Here is a 23782-nt window from a genome sequence, read left to right as displayed (position 1 = left end):
AGAGAGAGAGAGAGAGAGAGAGAGGAGCCTTATCTTCTCCGTGCAGTAACCATTAACGAAGAAAACAAAGAAGAAGCGCAAATGGGTCTGTTTACATCATGGCTGCGTCGTCCCTTTTGCTTTACCCGCGGCAACCGCCCATCGGCCATGCGGGCGACACGTTCTGGGGAGGGGGAAGTTACAGCTAATTAGTCACAGATTGGACTCTGAAACGTCAAACAAAAGAACAACAGAACCTTTGAAATACCCTACTCGTTACAAGTTACATGGGATTGCATATTTTTATATTTGGGAGGGAAGAAATGGGAAGACAACTTTAGCGTACTTGCCGAACAAATTTTGATTTTTCCGGTTAGTTAAAGGTTTGGCAGTTCAGACAGTGCAGAAACTGTTGCTGGCTAGGTTAGCTCAGACACGGCGAAGCTAACTTTCTGCAGTAGATGTTTTGATTGAGAGAACATCCTTCTAAAATACATTCAAATACTCTAGTAAAAATAGTTAAACAGTTGATTCCACAAAGCCAAAAACCTGCAAATCGATGCCTAGAACCAATAAGCAAACCAAGAGTTGTAGATAAGGTGACATTGCTTCTATTTGATAATAATAATTGACATCGAATACGAAGAATAGTATGAATTTGTATTGATTAAATTATCTTCTGCTTCGAATTCCAACGGGAACAACAACCTTAACTCTCACCAGTACTTTTAGCCTGCATTTGCACCCGAGTACATCTCTCTTGCATTTTCTCGAGTATATCCCCTTTGTTGACTGTTACAGAATAAACATATAAATACGATACAATATCATCATAACAAGGCAGAAAGATCAGCATCTGAAGAATAATACAGTTTCAACCTTGCCGCAAACGAAAGAACCAGGCAGAAAAAAATCAGCCCAATTGACTCGCTACTAACCGCATTCACTCTCTCTATATACAAAATGGCCGTTTGCCGTACTGGTAATAGAACGTTGTGGAAGCTGACGAACTGTACACGATGTGGTCTCCACAACAGCGGTATTTGTACCTAGCCAGTCGCTGGTGTTGAGGCCAACATGGACATGGATATTGAAACAACAGCGTCCCTCTCTTCATCCAGCTTTGAACCGCCTTCAATTGGCTTCTCTTTGACACTGACAACCGGTTCTATCTGCGTTGCAACTGAGTCTCTATTCCCATTTAAGTCAACCGATCTCTGATGCCTGAAGTACATATCAGTTGCATCTTGAAGCAGTCTCAACATGCTGCCTGAATCTGACACCGGAGATGACTCTTCTTCGCGCTCTGGCTGGATGTTTAGATCAATTTGACCTTTCAAAGGAGAAGAAGTGGCTTCATTTCTTAAATCTTCATTAACGCCTTCAGTAATTTTTGAGCTTACTGTTACATTGTCAACCCTAATGTTACTTGGCTCTTCCTCCTCATGCTCCTGCTCCTGCTTCTCAGGTAATTTGATAATTTGCTTCTTGCGAGTAGTCTCCGCTTCCTTTTCTGACTGACGTTTCTCCCGGCGCAACATCAGAGTACGGAATCGGCGCTTAACAGTGAGACACACATTGCAAGTACAACTCTGTTTGTGTTTTGGCCCTTTCCCACTAGGAGGCTGAATACAAACAATGCAGGTGCAACCAGGACGATGCCGTGGGTGCCTCGTGGTGGCTTGACCTGAAGGTGGGAATGACCCACCCTCACCAAGAATGGCAACATTGGCAAGTGTGTCAAGACCTTCTGACGCTTCTGCACCATCTGATTCTTCTTTCACTTTCTTCTTCTTCAATGGAGCTGCCATGATTTTAACATCACTAAACAGGTTATGACAAGTATCTATGACCAAGATGGTAGATTAAAAATGACAAATCACTATTTCTGCTAATGAGAAAATCTTTTCAACAACCAGCTAATGATGTCAAGACAGAAAAAAAATACTAAAAACTCACTCGAGTTGACAGTTATAATATTCTGTAATCCTCATCATGGATGGAAATTTTAGTTATTAAACATACAGCATTCATATTTGACATCAGCAACATTAGTACTTGAATCTTCTTAGAAGGACAAAAAATCATCTTGTTAACAACATAAAAACAAGAGAGAGAGAGAGAGAGAGAGAGAGAGAGAAGTTTGCACATGTAGGCCTCAAAGTTTCTGGTCTTTATTAAGTCACCAATTATAAAATGACAATATTACCCTTCACTTTACTTAAAATTAGAGCATTATAGTACTTAAACAAATCCTACCTTTCACTTAACAACTTAAAATGAGGGCAATCCTTAAACAAAAGTAACAGGAAATAGTAAGCAGAGATTTTATAACAAACAGAAACTTTAACTCTTTATTCAGTAACAATTTGTCAACAGGAATATCCTAGAAAATGGGTATAAACCATAACAAAGAGTTCACGACATAATATAGCCATAGTATATCCTACTGGCAGTTTCACAACGGGTATGGAGTTCTTTCATAACATGTATTCTACTGCACAAAATATACACAGTTCTTTTAGCAAATAATTCCAGCAGTTGTATTTGTTGGGTTCAGAACTATTTCACTACCTGTTTGGTTGATTTTAAACTAATAATCGGAATATGCCTCCAGCATCAATTGCTTGAACCCCTAGATAGTGATAGCTTATCAGGAAAACAAATAAAAACTTGCATTTAGTTTGCCTGATGTACATCGTAATGGATAATACATTGGTACAGTTAACTACTGGGAAAGACTTCTCATGATCATAGACTCTTTAACTTCAATGACTCTAAAAGATGTCTTAAATAAACAGGGTTTACATCTTTTGGAAAAAGGTCTCACATAGAATGTAAGTAAATTAAATATCAAAAGCATCTGCTGCACGTTTTAAGCTTGTTCACCACTAAAATAAGCAGGTCTTACCATTAACATCATCTTCATCATCTAAAAGGACAATTCTCTCAATTTGATCACCATAATAGCTTTTTTTCACCTTTAGTTTCTGATAACAGAAATCTATCACCCCTATTAGTTAAATAGGAAACAGATATGCGATCAAAAACATCCCAACATATGTTGCATATGAATTACTAACAGTTCAAGTTTAGTACCTGTATTTGAGGAAATGAGACCTTCAAGCTGTTCTGTTGTTAGCTCCTGTGCAGCATCACATCTAGCCCTGCAAAAGTAGGTGACATGCCACCATATTAATAGTTGTTAAATTAGTTCCACTGATTGCAGCTCAAATTACTCTCAAGGACAGTTGGCTACTATGCTGAAAGTAAAAAGAAGAGATGAATGGACAATTCCAAGCACTTCTATCATATGATCCAGTAACCAGAATAATCATAACTATTAATGCATCAAGACATGTCAATACAACACCAGTTGCAGAGAACAGGCTAACTTATTCTGGAATGCGGCAACCAGTACAACGGAAAATGTAATGTTTTCCTACAAGCAAAAAAAAGCACAAACTAGGAGTGTTTTTTGTAAATTAAATAGGGAGGCAACCAACTGATGTCCAGGTATAGTTTACTAATAGCCAGGAATAGAGAAACTCACGGCCCCTGACCGAAAAATTATAAATAGCAACAGACCAAATGAAAGAAAGTGGTCAACTTAACAAGGATACATTAGAATTTTCTTTTGAAGAATGGCAAATAAGGATACATCAGAATATGAGCATATAAAAACCTTAGTGAGCAATTTATCAAAACTGATAACAGAAAGACCATGGGTGGGTAATCAAAATGAAATGTTGAAGAGCCAATCACTCTTTGCAAGATTCTAAGCTAACAATCTCAGAGTATGGGACGAAGAAACAGACATCCAAGAGGATATACCAAGAATGGCCAAAAATCATGACTAAATCTATATGGAGAATCCACAATATTTTTGCACCAAGTGATAACCCACACCGAGCCACCCCCAAGAATTAAAGGGCCTTAGAAATGTTGATTATAAATCTGAAGACCCATAAGGAGCAATCTAAGTTCCAATTCCCTGGAGTTGGTAATACCAAGAGGCCTGGAGTATGAAAACCCAACATGGAAGACCCAAATTGGAATTCTGGAATCAATAACCAAAGTTGAAAGAGGTAATATCTAGGACTTGGTAGGTGCAAAAATGTTCAATCTACTGACCTTTCACCATCAAACGAGGAGTTAAGAGAACAGTGCCATTCAGCAGGAACAAGGGCATCTGCAGGCAGTTTCCGCCACTTAGAACAGCTATCACATTGAACCCACTGAATCTTTTTACTGTAAAAACAAATAACATACGCATGAGAGAGAAAGAGAGACGGACTGTTGATGATGATAATGGAGTGAAGATTTTTTTATCCCATGACCAAAAAACTCTTAAAATATCACCAATACCCAAACTCTTAGAGGATTCACAGCTGGACCGATTTTTGCATATTCTAGACCAGTGGGCTTCCAGAATGAAGCTCCTAATAAACCAGGTTCTCCATTATTAAGGTAAATTCCATTTCTGCTTTGTATTAAACTTTTGTCTTTCCACTTTACTTGCCTTCAGCAATCATCTTTAATGCAATTGGCACATTGCTTAATACAGGTATGTGCAGAAAACCAGAGTTAATGGGTTGACTGAATATCATGTAGTCCATGGCCAGCAACTTCATTGTCACAAATGCAAGTAAATTTCCATCTGAATCCTAGAATCATTTATAAATAGCTTGACTTAGTGCAGAATAAAATAATTGCAGAAATTGAAGTGTACGGCAAAGTAAAAAGGGGGAAACTATCGGGCATTCACTAATGATCTAGATTAGGGCTGATATAGATCCCTACCTTGTTTAAATACAAATTACATAGAAATTGACAGTAATACCCTCTTGACTACAAAGGAAAATATGTCACTTCAACCAATGTGACCAAAATACCCCTTACTTGAGTCAACTTAAATAAAGAGCATTGCAAGTACAATAGTATCCCTTATCTTACATCTCTCAACACTAAGAAATTGTCAAAATGGGCTAAAGATGTATGTCCTAATATCCATAGGTCTTGGAGATCATGGATCTGCTCAAGGGCCAAGAATGATTTATAAATAGCTTGGCAGTTGTCAAAATGACTCAAGATGCATCTCCTAATACCAAGAGGTCTAGAAGATCATTGATCTGCTCAAGGGCCAACTCTTTAAACATTTTCAAGAATGGCACAAGTTAAGCCGCATCCAATGTAACTTGTCCACTGCAGTAATTTTTTACTTTATCTAACGCTAACCAAAAGCCTGAACTCTCTCAGGGCCTACAAGACTGCATATTGGAGGGAAAAAGGAGTGAACACAGGTGGATTCACTTGCTGAATCAACATGAAGAATTTGAGAAAATACAAGCCACCAGGATGCAGAACCCCACCCTTTACCCTGATGAACCTTTCCCAACCTGTGAGAGAAGCAGCAACCCCCTTTAAAAGTACACAAGAGATTCTATAGAGGGTTCTTGTTTTCTGTGTACTTTTCTTTTCTTTTCTTTTTGGGTAAGACTCAGCTGGTTGATCACACCCGTTATTTCTCTTACTAAAAAACTATAGGTAGTAACAGAATAGTTCAAATTATAACTACACAAAAGCACACAACTAATAACGCAAATAACGTATAATTTCTTGAAGAAAATAGGACAGTTATAGACAGTAGTGGCCCTCAACAAATTTGCAGTAACAGAATTTCTCAACTTTTTGCAGATGTTCACTACCCCATTCTGATCACCAGATTGGAGGAACAAAGGGAGTCTTCAGACAGAGGTCTGTCCCTACACCTCAGCCGGAAGAACGGAGCTGAAGCTTAGCCATCTCAGATTCAACATTATTGGAGATTGCAGGATCAATGGGGGGAACATAATATCAAGCCCTAGAACATGTATTAGCAAGGCATGGATTTGGAAGAGTGTGTTGGGAGAACCCAACTGCTTGCTACCATTTTAATCCAAAACTAATGCCTTTCCCCAGAACCTTTAAGTCCACTTTCCAAGCAAGGCCTGTTCTGCAACTTCTAAACACAGCCAATGCATCTGTACTTTTCAATTGATATTATACCCAATCCCACTCCATTAAGTGAAACCTGAACCACCCACTATAGGAAATGCTTTCCAAAACACTTCAGTCTGACAATTGTGTTGGCAGAAAATTTGCAGATGCAATAATAGAGAGAGGGGGACTTAGCACATAAACCTCAACAATAAAAATAACAAATTATCTAGAAAAAAAGTGGGTTGTGACAAATATTAGCTTCAAATTGACTAAAAAAACAAGCTTCAAGTCATGCCAACAAAAACGAGCAATTTAAAGCATGCCTCCCTGCAGTAAATCATCCACCATAGATGAGCAGACACTTATATACAATGAGCTCAAGCCAGTTTTCAACAATTTTCACATGATACAAGGACATAAGAAAGTCATGCGGACATTACCCTGAAGGAGTAGTTGTAAAAAAAGTCGGTTTACCCAGTACCGGTGGTTCCTGCAATAACCAAGTAAATTAATTCAACACTCTTTGCTATTGTATATGTCATGCAGGTGAAAACTCTAGGCATTTTAGTACTACTTAAAAGAGGTTAAGGCACATCATATCTGTGTGAGAGTGAAACTATACAGGTTATGTTTCAACATAAGGTAGACGTAATTTCCACAGCAACCATAACAGGTACCAGTCCCTGCAAATGACCATGGTAACTCCCTAAAAATGCAAGATGTCATGATGCAAAATTTTCTATTGAAGGGTAACTGTCTATCGTTTCAATTGCATGCTGACCATACTCAACACATGCAATATTGTCAGGGGACGACCCAATAGATAACTATTAAAGTGTGAATTTTCACACATCCAAAGAAAAAAATTACTGAAATAATATATAAATATTTAGGTTAGAAACCAAATATAGTACCTAAAATCATCTGTTAAATGGACCAACGAATAGATCATAACTGGTTATTTTGGAAATGTAAAGTTAAAATGCTTTCCATTTATATGAATATGAGAAACAACACAAATCACAAAACAATTTGAAAAAAAATTGTGCTCTATTTGCTCCATTTTTTCAAATTTAAAGAATAAAAGCACTTGATATTTTCATTTTCTTTCAGTCTCATAGCCAAGTATAGATGAAATACGTCCCCAGCTTAAAAAAATTTTATGTTAAGGTCTCATTTACAATTATCAGAAAGTGCTACTTGCTCAAACTGTGATACCTCATATTCTTCAAATTCATGGCCCTCGATGACAACAATACTTGGTTCAAGCTTCGTAGGGGGGCGGAGCAAGCCTTGAGCTTCTTCCCAAGTCAATTTGAGCACCATGGCATCCTCATTATTAATTCGTAAGCGTTTGCTCTTTGATCCAATGGTGCTGGTTTTCCTTTTATTTGAAAGAGAAGATTTGGATCCAGCTCCTTCTTTTGGTACAGATCCAGCCTTACCAGGTTTAGCCCAAGCATCATCTGGATCAATTGAATTGCCCAGATTCATTAGCGAATTATTGTTCGACTCTGCACCACCTTTAGTAGGACAGAGAGCAAGAGCTGAAGAAAGTTCACTAGCTTTACTTTTTCCACTCACTGAGATAGTATTCCCGTTCTTATGAGCATGAGCATCCTGAAAGTACAAAAAAGAGAAAGTTACCCAGCTTTGAAAGGCATATTTCCCTAAAGCACCTATGTAGTACTTGACAGAATGAGATGACTTGTGCAACAAATTATATCAGGAGGTAAGGAAACTAAATATTATTTCACATAGACAGTACTTTCACTTTCTAGCTAGCAGGTAGTCACTAGTGAAAGAAATACCAAAGGTTTCTCATACCTTAAAAATGCATTTACAATTAGCAGAGGTTACACAGGCAAGCAACGAAAGAAATAATAAACAATTCACTCACAGAGTTAGTTTATGCTTTTGAAAATTACATATGGATGTGAAACACTATGACAGCATCAAGCTAGCTTTACAGCATAACTTGCAGCAAATAAAATAGCTCAGATGCATCATTGGCCTATTAAGTACAAGTCGCCAATATAGGAACAATCTGGTTTATCATTGATCTCCATCAGCATCATACAGTTTTTCAGTCTTGGCTACACCAAACAAAGAGCTCCAGAACCAGCTAAGTGGCTCACATCCAGCTTTCAGTTACCTTTCTGAACCCCCACAGACCCCCCACCCCCACACCCAACCCAGAGTTAGCCAGAGTAAATCAAATAAAGTTAAACTATTAGTTCGTATGGTCAAACCTGCTCAGCTGGAGTGCTTGAAGCTTTTCTGAATCCCATGACCAACTTACCCTCCGGTTCCATCCGGCTAAAAGTCACTGCAAATACAAGAGTAAACTCTCAGACCATTTAACAGACACCATATGCATTTGTGTAGAGGCAGCACAAAGAACAAGGAACAGTGTCCAGTTTCCTGATAGTCAATACTCACCTGTATCACCAGCTTGCAATTGCATTGACTGAATGCAGGGTGTAACTCCCTCTAAAACATACATCCTACTGTTATTATTAGGCCAAAAGCGGAACTGGAACACCCACTCCTTGCCTTTAGCATCTTGAACTTTTAAAGGAAGCCCTTCAGGCTGAGATATCGAAGGGAAGTATGCCTGTTCATGTTTACCATTTACATGATTAGAACAAATATACATCTGAATGCTAGTTTAACAAGAGTTTTTGTCAGGGGATACAGTAATAACATGTATGCATGCACCAAGAATGCAAGTGATCACATCAAACAATGTTATTCTAAAAACGTTCATGTTGCTTACATCTAATTATTCTTTAATATCAGTGAGAATAATCCTAAATAGGTTAATATCAGGAAAAGTCATATGGTTATTAGTTGCAACATTTTAAAATATGATTTGACACAGTCCAATCAACTTCTCATAAAAAGTATAATTACATTAACCTTCACAGTTTTCATCTTTGCAATTCTTTCTTCTATTTTCCTGAGTCTTTGTAGGCTTCTCTTACTTGAAATTCTTAGTTCCACAATATTTAAATCCTTAAGAATAAATTTGTTTGTCACTGACAGCATGCAGATCCAAATGAAGACAAGACTTTAAGCTCACCTCTGCACATTTCTTTGGAAGTACCAATCGCCCTATGCGACCTGCATCACTAGCACTAAGCATCTTCTCAAATAATGGAGTAATAACAGAATTCGAACTAAGAGATGGTTAAGGATTATAAATGGACTAGTAAATAAAGGGTATGGAGGAAAAACATTAGAAATAAAATAGTACTTCATGTATACAACTTATAGAACAATATAAACAACTAGAATGGATACTCTCCAGATATTTGTTGGAGCTCTTGATCAGTGATTCGAGGCCAGTAACGAGGAAGTAACTGATTTCGTCCACGTGCCTCTGCTCGAAGTCTCCCATTTCGAATTTGATTCTGGGGTTCCGAAGAAAGCTCCATTCCATTGTTAGAACCACCATAGAACTGCTTTGCCAATGATGGTGGAGTTACTTGATGCTGTGGCAAATGTCCAGAAACCTTACTCAGATCATCTGTACCATTAGACAAGGGAAAAGAAACAGGTACACCAAAATGTGGAGCTGATGGATCATCCTTAGGAGCAGACGACTGCATCGAAATACTTGCAGACGAACTTGGATGTGTCTCAAAGTTTATTCCAGGGACAGAATTAGCCAAACCAGCCTCAGACACCACTCCCTTCCTCATATCTGCAGGACCATTTTCCCCTGTGAGGCGGCGTGAATCTCGCAAGCCATCTGCAATCCCCTCCTCTCTATGAAATGAATTTAATGGATTGAGTGTGTCAAGAACAATGTTACCATTAGCAAGCCTGTCAAGAGCAGCGATCTTTATCCTATCAGATGGATCTTCAATTTTCTTCTTCTCATGGCTAGAAGCACATATGTGGTCACCAACAACCATGCTATCAACAGTGTTTGGTCTGTCAACTTCATACGGCATCCTTGAATGCAACTCTGACTGTCCACTAGCAGGATTCCATAGATTAGGTGGTGGTCGCCACTGTCCAGGAACGGATGCAGAGGCTGTAAATTGATTCCAATTTTTAACAGAGAGGTCTTTCAGCCTCTCAGGCAAAGTTACTGGTAGAAAGAAAGAAGATGGCCACATTTGATTTGATGCCTGGAAATGGCAGTAACTAATAAGATTTTTATTTTCTTTGAAGAAAAAAACTAGTAAGAAAGTAAACCAGTAACTACATAAATCAAGCAGCCTCGGGGCTAAAAAGAGACCATTAACTTTAAGGTTCAGAAAAGCAGCTTAGACTGGCGTCCATTCATTGGAACTAATAGCAATAAGTGCCACTGTTTTAGATTAGAAATACAAAGAAGAAAAGACAGTAGATATATTATATTCTCAAAGGAAGATTGATTAGTTGACCAAGATCTTTTAACAGGGATGACTCTCAAAAAAGATTCATCATCAGGTTTGCTAGCATGCTACAAACAGTAGAGATAAGGGCACCTGTTAGTTAAGTATGAGATGCTGTGCATAAATGCAAGAACGTGCATGAGCATAAACATGTCTACAGAAGAAGCTGTCACTATAACTAGCACCTTCTACAGAAGAAAAAAATGAGAAGCCCTTCTATCAGGAGGTGAATAGCTGTAATTTTGTTGGTTATAACTATAAAAATTAAAGTGGATTTAGATGTAAACCATCAAGACGGCTTTACCTTTGCTTCACATAAGTGGCATCTGCATTTTCTGCATCTTTTTGCAGATAATGACTCAATATCATTTTCTGAAATCTTGTTCTAACTATATTTGGATTAGCAACAAAAAACCTTTTGTCCTCAATTTTTTCTCTATGGTAAGCAATTCACTATTAGATGAGCCTTTTGCAAGGGTTTCCTCACAATTTCCTTTTCTATTCTTTTGGGCTTTTTCCTAGCTCTTATAAGCTTATCAAAGGCATAAAAATAAAAATAAATAAAACCTTCGACATTACTAGGCCAATGTTGATTTTTTATTTTTTATTTTGAAAATGCAGACCACAGTCTGAAATTTCAACACAACTCAAACAGCTCTATCTTTTCTCTCTTATTAATACTACATTCCACTAACACATTGGGTCATTCTTGATTTGCCAAGCTCATACTTAACAACATGTAAATTGGCTTATTTGGTGACTACAACTTAGCTCAAAGAGCTTTTCAAAAAAATCTTCTTAGTTGAAAGAGCTTTATCGTATATGTGTCAAACATAAATATCTTCAATGGAACGACACCAACCATCCAGTTGCTCACCAGCAAATGGAAGCTTATGTACATACCATTGAGACAGGTCCAATGAAATGACAGACCCCAAGGATTGGATGGCAACACTCTGTGAATGAAACAGGGGTGCAGCAAAGAGTATCAGCAATGAGGCCATCACCACATTCCAATACTTGTGCATGGACTGACATTAGAAAGAACACTTGACATGGGGAACTCAAAACTATATAATGAATGACAACTCAAAATAATAGCATTTTGTGTATTCCAGAAGTGCCATAGAAGAAGCCAACAAAAAACAGCATATCCTGTTCATACCATGTAAAAACTCTTCTTTGCACAAGGCATGCATTCTACTCCTCCAGTGTCCAAGAGTAAAAACGTGTGAACAGATGCAATGCATCCACAGTGCACCCGCTGCAGCAGGAAATCTAAATCAGAATAATATGGGAAATGACAGTATAATGAAAAAAAAAGTATAGAAGCAATACCAAGTTAGTCTAATCATCTATTTTAAGCTCACAGATACATGAAATATCTCAAAAGAAAATTATTAGAAAACACTAGAAATTAGATCTCAACTCTTCTTACCTTTCCGCATGATTCACATTTCCGCCAACCAGCCAAATCAGAATGGAAGACTTCACAGAACCTCACTTCTTCAAAAGCAGCACTAAAACCACAAATAGACGGATTTAAAGGAAGAACAGCAAGATAAAGCTTATCATAATACATGAACAGAACTTGATTCAAGTTATCTACAGGCTGTCACATATGCATCATGACTGTAGCAAAAACCATGTCTAAATACAGGTTCTACGCCTGATTTTGACTAGGTCTTTCCTATCCAGAAAAACAACCTTACCAGCTAGAAAAAATCCAAAAAAGAGAGCTATCAGTCAAACCCAATAAAAAAAGCATCTCATTCCATTACACCAGTTAATGCTAGTTGAATACCATCCTACCAAACAGTGAACACATCAAACCCATTTGACACAAACCCTGAGATTGATATGAAAACATAAAGTTTAGCGACAACAATAACCCACTACCCTTAACTACATTCAAATCCAATATATGTCGCAAGATCTAAAAGCCAGTCATGCTTCCCAACAGGAAGCCCATCGAAATCCTTTTTTGCACATGGAAGAAAAATAAATAAATAAATTTAGTAACAGTACGAGCATAACATCCGAAGGTCCCACACAAACTGTAAATTGATCCCTCAAACTTTCTATAATAAAAAAGAAAAGACACAGTGCATATAGTGTTGAATAGATATCGAAATAAAACCATGCCTGCAAGTGACCAAGTTAAAACGGCTAAAGTAAAATGTCCGAAGTTCAAAGTTGCAGGAAAGTCAGCTTAGAAACTTTCGTGTTTAGAATGGTCAAGAAATGCAACAGTAGTCCGGCCCACGTAAAGACAGGAAAAATTTTAACATCAACTCCTCAACCAATGAAAACGGCATAACTATTTATATAAGCTTCGTTATAACCTCATACTGCAGTCAACGACTTCTTCTCGGATTACCAGAAACAACATCAGTCATTCATTTTAGTTTTCTCAGGTTAAACGAATAACACACTCCTCAAAATTAAGAAGCAGATACACTGAACCATCGAAATCCACCGCTCTGAAAGTCGCAAATTTAGTAAAACGAAAAGTCCAAGGTAATTCTCCCTTTTAATTCTCACAAGCTCATCGTCCAAACCAAAAAAACACGTCTCAACACAAAAGAAAACAGTCTGAACCACTTAATCAACCACACCGCATCGCCACATCTCTAGAAGGCGTAAAAAAATTTCCACGAAATGGCGTAGAAAATTCACCCAAAAGCAAGACACTTACCTGCATCGATCGCAGAGCTCGGCAAACTCCCCCGTTCGAAGTCGCCACCCTTTCCTCCACTGCTCCGATTTCGTCTCCTTACAGTCAGAATTAAAACAGATCTTCGAAGCAGACGACGACGACGATGACATCGAGGACGAACAGAACACCACACAGTACCCACAACCCGAAACCCTAACAAGCCCAGTCACAACAAAGCATACAAAGCGCTGAACTGCCGTAATCTCTAGTCATGAGTGAAGAAATTGCAGAGATCGAACAGAGAGGTGGAGAGACTTTTCTTCTCTGCTTTTTTATCCCTCCCTCCGACTTTAATTTTTCGCGTGCACACCGCTCTTTTTCTTCTTCGTTTTTTCTCTCGTATTACAAATACGTTGCAGAATTTCACGTCCGCTCTCATTTTGTCGTTGGCGTCGTCACTTGAAAGCGAGTTATCCCATTGGTCGAAAGAAATTTAACCGAAAAAAGAAAAGGAATTCGCGAAATCTAGTTAAAATCTGCATGGCCCGCAGCGATCCCCATGCAAGTGCAAACCACGTAACGCCCTCCTCAAGCCGCCGGGGTTCGAGGATTTTCACGTTTTGGCAAGGTCGGCCTGATCGGCCCCACCACCCCACAAGCCGCCACGACCGTCGGATGAGTCCAGAAGTGGCGTTTATTTCGGAGAATAAAAACTAAAACGCCAAAAACTTAAAAAACGAAATAATTATTGGATAATGGGACAGGTGGAAGGTGGAGAGAATTCGGACGGAGGCGGGGAGGCTTCGGTGCCCTGGGTTGAGGCTGGAGTGGGTAGACAGTAGCCCTCGTAACTACCAAATGCGGTGGTCTCGTTTCCGCTGCTTGGCGTTTGGAAGGTAGCTAGGGCGTCGTAGTCCGCATGTCGGATGCGTTAATGAAAAGCACGAGCGGGTAACGTGTCCGGGAGTCTCCCGAGCCGTGCTTTGGGTAGACGACGAGACCCAAATGTGGATGGACTCCACGTTTGCGGTGCAATCTTATTCCAAATAATTCCAGCAACAGATCAGTATTTGACTGCATCGAATCTGAATTGAATCGTCTGTGGTGGAGAGAAGACGAGAGAATAGAGTGAATGGAGGCATTTGTATTTCATGGAGATTCTACGCATCTTTGTCGACAAAAAAATCCTATATTAGGTCGAAGACTGGGAAGATTATTAATGATCTCACTGAGTGCTAGATAAGAGTCTCCACGGTAACTTAAATCTTAAAAGCACGGAATCGTTGGGGGGAGTGACGGAAAGAGGAAACAGAATGATCACGTCGTCATATGGAAGTGGGTTACAGACACGATGACGAGTGAAAACAAAACTGGTGATGCCCAATTTTTTCAGTTTTTCGGTTTTAACGAATTGCGCGCGTTCACATTTTGTACTCGTAGTTATTTTACGTTATGTCGTTATCTCCGCAGCAACCTTCACCGTCACTGTTGACTTTAATTTTAAGGAGAAACTCCGTGCAACGTGATAACAGAGGTGTCGTTCGTTTATGCTTGGGAAGGAAAGAATACGGCTAAGAGAAATTAATTCGTAAATTTCGAGTTGCTGTTACCACTAGAAAACATTTGTGAGAAATACGGTAAGTTAACATCAAATTTTATATTGTGAATTCATTGTCATAAGGTAAGGATTATTTTGAACCATTAGCTACTAAGCTCACTCTAAACTTTAAGTAGTTAAAAAAAAAAAAAATTGTTCTATTTATCTGATTGAAGTTTTCTCTTTCTCCATGCTAAACAATTTGAAGTAAATCAAGTATTTGGAGATTTTATTACCATGTTGAGGATAGGTAAATTTAGGAATTTATTTAGTAATCCTCCATGTTGGAGAATTTTCTAAAACCAAAACTCACTAAAATTTCATATAAAACAAAAGTGAAAGAGAGAAGTACATAAACTTGATAAAGAGATTTCAGTATGCACCATTCTGATTCATCCCTCTTATAAAGCTACCTCTCTGATTTATACCATTTGACAATTAAAGGTTAAGCTTTTGGCAAAATAACTTGGAAATGGCAGAGAAAGGAGGGTAAAAAGCACCAGGAAATATGAGCACAAGCATCAAATCAGCACTTTTATCGCATTGATCTTGACAATTGCCACAGCTACAAACACTTCCGCAAACACAAGTTCAGAAGCCATTTTTCAGCCAATATGTCTAAAAAAGTCCTATTTCCGCAAGGACTTCCACTACATGTCCCCACTATACACTAGGCACGACACCACTGAAGAACATGGCGATGACTCTCCCATGTCCCGCTCCTCGTCCCCCCTTGCGGTGTCAGCATGTCTATTTTTCTCCTGTTATATTCCTCTTTCTGTACAGAGCTAAATGCTTCCCATGATTCTATGAAGATATTGATATAAATTTATTCTTTGGAGACTCATTTATACAAATAACTGAACTGAGATAAGGATGAACACCCAAATGAGTATCATGATGTAGGGGAGAACAAGGTGGCCAAACCTTTATCCACAGTCATTTGGATGGGCGGGCCGTATGCCATAAGATCCCTCTGGCCGGACTTATATGTCCCCTCGCCTCTAGCTAACACCTCCCCATCTGAATCTATAATTCCTCCTTTAGATTTCTCTCCAGTCCGGTTACCTGGCTCCAACTGCAATGCTTTCACCTACAGTTTTTAAGAAAAAGAAAATAGGAGAAGAACTCATCAGGAAGTAGGACCGACTTCCGTGCAGACAGAAGAACCAAGAAGAGGAATAATCATGCTCAAGAAAAACCTGTGATTTTCACTAGATATTAATTAAGCTGATTCTGATGCATTACCTTGAGATACTTTACAAATGGTGATTTGACATGACTACCATCTTTCAACTTTGTCATCAATCGCAGCAGTGATGACTTTGGGCAGTTTAGCATCAGAATTAAATCCAAATAACCATCAGAGAACTGCAAATAACAAATAATACATCATTTCAAAAAAAAATAACAAATAATACAGCAATAAGCAGTTGGTAGTTTCTAAAAATCACGAAGGACAACCCACAAATCGCAAGGAATACTCTTCGAACTATGATTTGATGAAATAACCACTCTTTTCATACATACGCATTTATTTTTATTGTTTTCCTGGGACCACAACAATTATATCCCAAATAGCATTTTCTGTAAATGTCTTGTGCTGTATAAGGCCCCACTCCTGTAAAGTCTCAACGTAATCATGAAGAACTAACCGTGCCTTTCAAAAGACAGATGGGAAAATGGAAGTAAAATAAACGAATAAACAATTCTTGTGAACCAGAAAGGTGAAAAGGACCAACCTTGGCCTCAGGTGCAGCCATAGTATCTTCACTTCCCCAAGGCACGTTATGAAGCCAAACTGAAATAAATGGTCCTTCAATAGTTCTCCACTCTGACAGTTCAAATCTAGTTATAGGGCCTCGATAGCCAGACTGCTGAACACTGGCATTAGCCTCTTGGTCTTGCTGCCAGATGTCAAGGGTGCTGCTGGCCTCACTGCTCTGGTTCACAGGCTCCCCAAAAGCTTCATAGCCAGGGGCAGGCACAAAAAATATGTGCCCCTGGTATTTTCGCAACCACAAGATTCTCAAAATGCACTGATCAAGTCAATTAGACAAAAAAAAAAAAAAAAAAAAAAAAGTAGATTAGCATGTTCACAGGTTTAAACCATCTCATAGACATGGAGTACATTTTTTTTTTTTTGAGAAAAATGTGGTGTACATTATTGAGAGTAGTAGGCTTTCAGCCTGTAACTCAATGGTAAGGAACCATGTTCAGACCTTGAGATTTCAGGTTGCACACATTGCTTGCTATCCAAATGTAAAACAGAGGGATTTATAACAGTAGAAGAACATAATTCTTTTTAAGCCAAGACAGTAGATCAAATTGGATAGTTTTGAAGATTTCATGATACGTAAAGAGGACGGTGACTAAGATGGACTATTTCTAACCTCTGATTGTTTGGAAACTGTTCAACCAGCTTCTAGTAAGTAAACAACCTTGTCAAATACCCCAAGACGAATCTGATCATCATGCCATTCCAAAAAACCAGGTTTTTCCATAAAAAATAAAGCCACTACAGTCTACCCCACAGTAGTAGAGGAGAGAACTACATGCTGATACTAAACTCTAAACATAAACCAAACAAACAACAGTCTGTCTAAACCCTATCCATCAGAATTGAGCACCATTAAATAATAAAACAAGTCCTACTGCCCATTCTCAAATAGTTGAATCATTTCCAGAATAGTAAATTGACATACTTAATCCTACTATTGCTGCTTTTGGTTAGTTGGGTCATAACCAAATGCTAAACTAGCATACTGTCTTTAAGATTTTAGTAGTTAACACTAACCTACCCACCTCCATGACAGATCGCAAGCATAGCAAATGTACCTATGAGACCATTGAGATGGTACGGAGGAAATAGCTTAACATGTTTATACAGTCACTCAGTCAACCTAGCATTGAACAGGTAATTTCATATATTCCAGAATGACCCAAAATAGATATTTAAAAAAAAAAAAGGACCAATTAGATAATATCACTGAGAATTTACGGCTGAATATGTTACATCATACTATTCCAACAAAAAAATGATATTCTATAGTATTCTCTTTTGTTTAAATAAATGATATACTGTGGTATTGAGTTTTTACTGAGATGCAGCAATATTAGCTAATAGAGATAATTTGAGAGCAAAGACGACTACTATAAACCAAGTCGATTGGGCCTTCAACATAATGGCCAATTGGGGATTTTCTAGCAAGAGTCCTTGGTTCATTTCTTGCCAGGGGTTTCAGGTGGACTCTCTCTCTCTCTCTCTCTCTCTCTCTGTACAATCAACATTCACAAAATTTTAAAAAAGACAATAATTCAAGAGAAAATACATCACCTTAACAGTTTCAGACAAGTAGATCAGAACATAAACATCAGATATACATTAAAGTTACAGAAGAGAAAGTCCACCAGAAACCACAAATATTTATACTACGCTCTCTGCTTCTGAAATTTTGCAAAATAAGTGTACTATATAGTATTTTGTTTCACATAACTTTTTATGTGCCACCAATGCAAAAAGTTCGAGCAGAAATTACATCAGAAGTAATATACATACATAAAAGTCCAAGCGAGAACTTCCCATCCACCTATATCTTTCAGACTCGATGTCAATATCGGCTATCAGACCTGCAAGAACCATTAAGCCTTTCTTAGGGTGAGTTCAGCAATTGGAAACTGGTGTATATAGAATCAAGTAAACCAAGACAATAGGACAACTGTTGGAGCCATACCCCATGAAAGCATCAAAACACTGAAAAATCGTTTTCCCTGCTGCAATACTGTGGCAACATCTAATGAACGTCTGTGACCTGGCAGGGGTCATAAGCTTAAAGCATGGGAAGCCAAAAAATGCAAGATGCAAAAGAGAACTAGAAAGTACATATTGAAGAAAAATAAAATAATAATAAGAACAATATATTATCTGGTGAGACTGAAAGTATACCTCGAATAACAGTCATGACAGAGTTAGCTGGGGAGCAACAATCATCAGCAGAATCAAGAAGTGATTTTGCCATCCCATTTCCTGTACCTGCATCCAAATATCAGAATTCAAGATTCAAAAGAAAAGAATGCAAATGGTTACTTAGATTTTAATATATGCTGGCTATGTCTTGTTGAAGAACAGGAAAAATACTCACTAGAAAGTGTGTTCACTATAAATAAAAACCACAGAAGAATCACACATTTTAACATCATGAATAAACTCAGCGAGAAAGCTGGAATGTCCTCAAAATACAAGAACACAAATGCAAATTACATTATATGAAGAGAAAGTGATGGCACAGAGAGAGAGAGAAAGAGAGAGACAGAGACAGAGAGTATGAATTGACTTTATCCATATAGATCCATGAAATCACCCTTTGTTTGTTTTTAGTGCACCATGTGTTCAAGATTCAGTACCCATCACTACTACAAACCTACAGCAAGGTAGAAAAGCAATACAAGCTTCATATGAATGTTGAATGCCACTACATAAAAGTTCATAGCCTATGCATTGGAAACTGTAACATTAAATATGGTTTATACATCTTCAAATAGTCTTAAAAGTGATGAAGGACCAGCACTTTGAACGTTAGTAAAAGTCCTCCTGGACTATACCTGCTGGAACTACCCCAAGAGGCATTTTGATTGCAGCTGCCCAGTCCTCTCTCTGAAGCAACCCATTTACCACCTACTACACAAAGCACATCATATTAAGAGGAAGAACAACTAAACATGAGAGGTCATATCAAAGTAGCAGACCAAAAGGAATACAAAAGAACAATAATCCGATGTACTGATTAAGAGTTGGAGGCTGCTACTACAAGTATATTGCACTTAAGAGCTTAGTTATAGATGTACAATAAAAACAATGTTGGCCTAAACCTTTGGAACATTTAGTATATAATGCTCCATAGAGAGCTTGTAACACACGAGAATATTACAATTGTATCTTCTGAAATAGTATTTTATAAACCATGTTTTTTTTTCTCTTCTGTTTGACTTATAAATGACATATATCATCACCAAATTAGTAAGTACTGCAACTGCTTAAGCCTGTAAATAATATCAGGCAAGCATAAAGCAGGCATTCCACATAATCTAACACTACTTGATGCCTCAAAACAGATACATAATCAACTCTGACTTGTCTAAAAGATCTTGCAAAATTTTCTGTAAAAAAATTCCAGCTAAATGATAATCTAAGTTATGCAATTAACCTCTTTAACTTTCATTTAGTATGCCACTACAGTAGCAGATATTGCCAGGAAATTTAAGGTGGGACAGCTATAAATAAAGACATGAGACCAAATAAAGAAACACCCAGAAAGTTATTGAACTTTCTAGTATTTAATCATGCTATCTTCACTGAGATGTATAGGTTTAACTTTCATTAATGATCATTCTCCCATTCCTCTACCTGGAGCTTATACAAATTTATGGATACTTCTAAAATTCAACATAATAAAAGAAAGGTTTCACATTTTGTTTGCCTTGTCAGCATGGCTGAACTAAGTACCTAAAATAACTATTAACAACAGAAACAGTAAATTCTGTTTTCCCAACATCTTCAATGAGCTCACAGCCTTGCTCTCTCTTCACAAGTTAGAAAAACACTCTAGAGACAAATTCTTCCAACCATCCCTTGGAAACTTTGGCTAGCCCACAAGAACCTCACCTTTTCCAACAAATTGAGATCAGTGGGCAAAATTATTGAAGCTTTGAATCCACACCCTTCTACTCTGATCTAAGCTCTCAAAGGATATTAAGGAAGACCTGGGTGCTGTGATTAGGCACAACTGGCGGTCCTTTACTCAGCTTACCGCATATAAACCCCCAAGGATGGTGCAATGGTTGCCCCCAAATGCAGGTTTCTTGAAACTAACTTTGATGGTTGCTCATTGGACAACTCAGGGTTGGCTGGTGCTGGCGTGTCTTTCAGGGTTGCCATGGGCACGTCTTGCTGGCATAATCTGGTCCAGTTGGTGTGAAGGACTCCGCGGATGCTAAGGTCTTGCCCATGCTGCAATGGCTGCAGCATTTGAAGGCACATTTTCACCTACATCTAGCGGTTGAAAGGGAACCTAAAGTCGTTATTGGCTGGATAACTTCATCTTCTGCCCTTTCCTAGAGATTTGAGCAGTATTTGGCTGCAGCATGTGACATCGCACAGATGTGAAATATCATTTGAATCCACACCCTAAGGTCTGCTAATAGCACGGAAAGCTAAGGAGGACGCAAGTTGTCAACACCTTGTTGTAGTTCACAGTATGCCTCTTTGGTTTGTATATTTCTTGATGGGTCTCTCTCTTCCACCTCTTGTTTTGGTTTCTTTTCCTCATAAATTTGTCACTATTCCAAACAAAAACAACAGAAATAGTACAACATTTCTGATCTAAAGAAGTGCGAGTTGAGTTAGCTTTCCAGGAGACAGAATGTTAAAACAATGTCAAAATATTGACTCACAACTGCAACTTATTAGACAATTCTCATGTCTGTTTGTGCTTCTCAACCTGGAACAGAAGGTTGATCAACGACTAACCTCAACAAGGATACCATCTCCGCTTACACATACTATTCCGTCATACTTTGAAAGATCCAAAGAATGAGCAAGGGATTTTGCATGAAGTTGGTATTGAGTTTCTGAAAAGAGAAGGAAAAGATTATGGCATTAATTAACAGTCAAATTCGCATCTCAAGAAAAAAATTCAAAGTCAAATGGTCATCCATAAAAGAGATGAACAAGTAATAGACATCACTAAAAAAAAGAAAATGAAAATTGATGTACATTACAAGAGATCGATAAATACCTTGCAATGTAAATTGCACATCTGCAGCCACAAGCAATGGATGAACCACATTATGAAATATCTTCAGTGCTAACTTTCTCCCACCGAAAGGATTCACAACAACAAACAACCTTTTAGGCCGGCCTGAAGCAAAAGCAGAAAACAAATTACTGGTTATTGAACTCAAATGCTGAGCTAAAAACGTGTTTTACATAAATCTGTACCTTAGATACAAAACTTTGATGGTTGTGGCAAATTAATCTTTCATAGAAGTATCACTTGTAAAAAATAAGTCATGAACTCAAGAAACAATTAAGTACCCACTGATAAATAAAAGGGTAAGCAAGGGCACTATATGATAATAATTTGTTCTACATTCTCTTCCGTATGGAACACATTACTCGGAAGGAACTACAACACTAACCACTAAAATCTGATCTTTTGATAAAGAAACCACAGACCAACAAATTGCAACAGCAGTAACTATATGAAGGCATCTGTTATCAAAACGGAGCACAAAAGAAACAGAAACCTCAGCGTTTCAGCAAATTCCAAAGTTCAGAATAGTTTAGTGAATTGAACACAACAGAAGCAACTGTACGAGGACATCTGTTACTTAAAAAAGTGGACCAAGATAAATAGAACTTCGAATCAGAAAGATTTATATCCCTAAACAACAACAGAAAATTTAAGTAGATGATAATCATTATGTGAACTATAAACATCATCATTAAAGTCTTGTGCATCTATATGTGAACCGAATGAACAATAAAATATACAAAATAATCATTTAGACACAAACACAAATAAATAGGAGATGAATAACTAAAAAAGTAAAAAAAAAATTCTTAAGAAAATGTAAAAAGAATAAGAATGTTCAGAGGAAACATAGAAAAACGGTCCACATACGAGTTTAAAAACGTAACTTATCAGAATCTCTTATTCTTTATGAACGATATGTATTTATATCATGGATATCAAAGCAAAAAATATACAAAGATGATTCCAAAAGTATTTAGTTACAGAAAAGGAGATATATACATATATTATATGATCTACTAGGTCGAAACTCAGACGCATGTAAATAAACAATTCTACGATGCCAAGAAAACAAAAATTTACACTAAAAATTAGTATTTTACGTGAAAAATGGAAAAAGAAGGATTGAGAAAGAGGAACAAAAGAAAAGAATAGAAGAAAAAAAAAATCCGTTCGTGTTCTAACATCAGAACACGCCCGTGCACAATGTCAACAATTAGTTCCACGAGCTCACGAGAAAAGAAGAATTTAAATTCCATAGGAGAAACGAAATAAGAAAAATACTTAAAACAAACGCGCAGAGTCAACGAAGCACAATAATTTTGCTAACCGATAAAAAAAAAAAAAATTGATCAACAGCAACAACGCACACAAATCCTCGACAAAACGTCAGTCAGAAATCTCCAATAATATGCTTACCTAAAGGCTCAATGCGTTCTTTAAGCTTCCCGCTCCAAATTCGCCTCGACTCCTCACTTGACATCTCAAAGACGTAGTCCTTCCTCTCACGATGCCTGCGCCCCGCGCCACAGAAGAAGCTTCCTTCCTTCTCGACATACGCCCTAACGGTCAACCGAGAACCTTCCGCCGCAAATCCCAGCACCTCGTTCTCTATCACCAAACACCTTTCGCCGTCGCGGGCCGATGTCCACCGTAGCCTGCCGTCGGGCGAAAGCGACAACTCGGTTTGCTTCCCTTTATATTTCACCGGATTCGTCAGCGTCAGCGTGTAGGCATCGATCGCCATTGTTGCCGTAAGACGATACAGAATTTTTTAGATTTCTCGCGCGCGCGCGCTCGCTCCTTTGTCGCGAGGAAAGGAGACGAGCAGTGGAGGAAGAGTCGCGGCGCAGTTTGCTTGTAAGAATAATTGTAATTGTCGAGGAAAATAAATTTTCTCGCAAACGCGCGAAAGAGATCGGATTTAACCGAATCGGGCGAGGTGGGGCCCGCTAAAGGGCGTGGAAGTCCAGGTTCAGGATAAAGACTACCAACGGGAAGAGCCGCTGGTATGGGCGACGAACTCCTTCCTCGAGAGAGACATTAGGTACCGGTATTTCGACCAAAAATTTAGACCATAAATCTCCTTCGATTTCTGTAACCGTTCAACGATTTTCTGAGTCGGCCTCAATCAACTCGACTGAATCGACTCAGATTTAAGAAAAGATTTACTAATATTCATATCAATAAATCATATTAAATTTTAAGACTATAAACATATTTTATTTTTATGGTCGAGTCATTGGTGAGAATCTTGGAGATGGAGGACTCACAACTGTGTGGAAGAACTGAAAAGCGGTTGTTCTTTTTCTGAAAGTAGGGATTTTATGATTGGAGTGATGATTAGAGAGGTATGTGGTTG

The 23782-nt window shown here is 38.1% G+C and overlaps 2 protein-coding genes across 6 annotated transcripts; both read right to left on the bottom strand.

The window, feature by feature from the left end:
* Window positions 1–658: 658 nt before the first annotated feature.
* On the bottom strand, window positions 659–13399 carry LOC137938481 (B3 domain-containing protein Os07g0563300-like). Of its 5 annotated transcripts, none has more exons than XM_068783439.1 (13): window positions 13051–13399; window positions 11791–11872; window positions 11518–11616; window positions 9268–10103; window positions 9047–9143; window positions 8404–8578; window positions 8214–8290; window positions 7533–7581; window positions 7180–7427; window positions 6402–6451; window positions 4114–4230; window positions 3079–3146; window positions 659–1783 (listed from the first exon to the last, which is right to left on the bottom strand). In XM_068783439.1, the coding sequence occupies exons 1-13, from the start codon at window positions 13179–13181 to the stop codon at window positions 1029–1031; spliced, it is 2784 nt and encodes a 927-aa protein (XP_068639540.1). In that variant the 5' UTR covers window positions 13182–13399; the 3' UTR covers window positions 659–1028. The 5 variants fall into 5 exon arrangements, with proteins under 5 accessions (XP_068639540.1, XP_068639546.1, XP_068639535.1 ...); XM_068783445.1 differs by having other exon boundaries at window positions 7180–7581; window positions 9268–9670; window positions 9782–10103; XM_068783434.1 differs by having other exon boundaries at window positions 7180–7581.
* Window positions 13400–15333: 1934 nt separating this feature from the next.
* LOC137942631 (sphingosine kinase 1-like) lies at window positions 15334–23279 on the bottom strand. The gene is made up of 10 exons (XM_068788352.1): window positions 22840–23279; window positions 21403–21525; window positions 21135–21235; window positions 19211–19283; window positions 18555–18641; window positions 18343–18420; window positions 18168–18238; window positions 16351–16647; window positions 15857–15979; window positions 15334–15701 (listed from the first exon to the last, which is right to left on the bottom strand). The coding sequence occupies exons 1-10, from the start codon at window positions 23165–23167 to the stop codon at window positions 15504–15506; spliced, it is 1479 nt and encodes a 492-aa protein (XP_068644453.1). The 5' UTR covers window positions 23168–23279; the 3' UTR covers window positions 15334–15503.
* Window positions 23280–23782: the final 503 nt, after the last annotated feature.

This window comes from Aristolochia californica, unplaced genomic scaffold, assembly GCF_029961685.1.
Source record: "Aristolochia californica isolate CCGP_79_NKW_82.1479 unplaced genomic scaffold, dmAriCali1.0.hap1 SCAF_10, whole genome shotgun sequence".
In the NCBI taxonomy this organism is placed as follows: domain Eukaryota; kingdom Viridiplantae; phylum Streptophyta; class Magnoliopsida; order Piperales; family Aristolochiaceae; genus Aristolochia; species Aristolochia californica.
Note: the sequence above shows the minus strand (reverse complement) of the source record. Positions and strands in the feature narration are given on the sequence as shown.

Coding starts and splice junctions, on each gene's coding strand:
- LOC137942631 (XM_068788352.1), bottom strand. CDS start 23,167: ATGGCGATCGATGCCTACACGCTGACGCTGACGAATCCGGTGAAATAT. Junction 19,284..21,134: donor GAGATGGTATCCTTGTTGAG/GTTAGTCGTTGA, acceptor TTTGTGTAGTAG/GTGGTAAATGGGTTGCTTCA. Junction 16,648..18,167: donor GTTCTCGCTTGGACTTTTAT/GTATGTATATTA, acceptor TGACTTGATCAG/TGCATTTTGAGAATCTTGTG.
- LOC137938481 (XM_068783434.1), bottom strand. CDS start 13,181: ATGTCATCGTCGTCGTCGTCTGCTTCGAAGATCTGTTTTAATTCTGAC. Junction 11,617..11,790: donor AATGTGAATCATGCGGAAAG/GTAAGAAGAGTT, acceptor TTCCTGCTGCAG/CGGGTGCACTGTGGATGCAT. Junction 7,582..8,213: donor CAAGCACTCCAGCTGAGCAG/GTTTGACCATAC, acceptor TTGTACTTTCAG/GATGCTCATGCTCATAAGAA.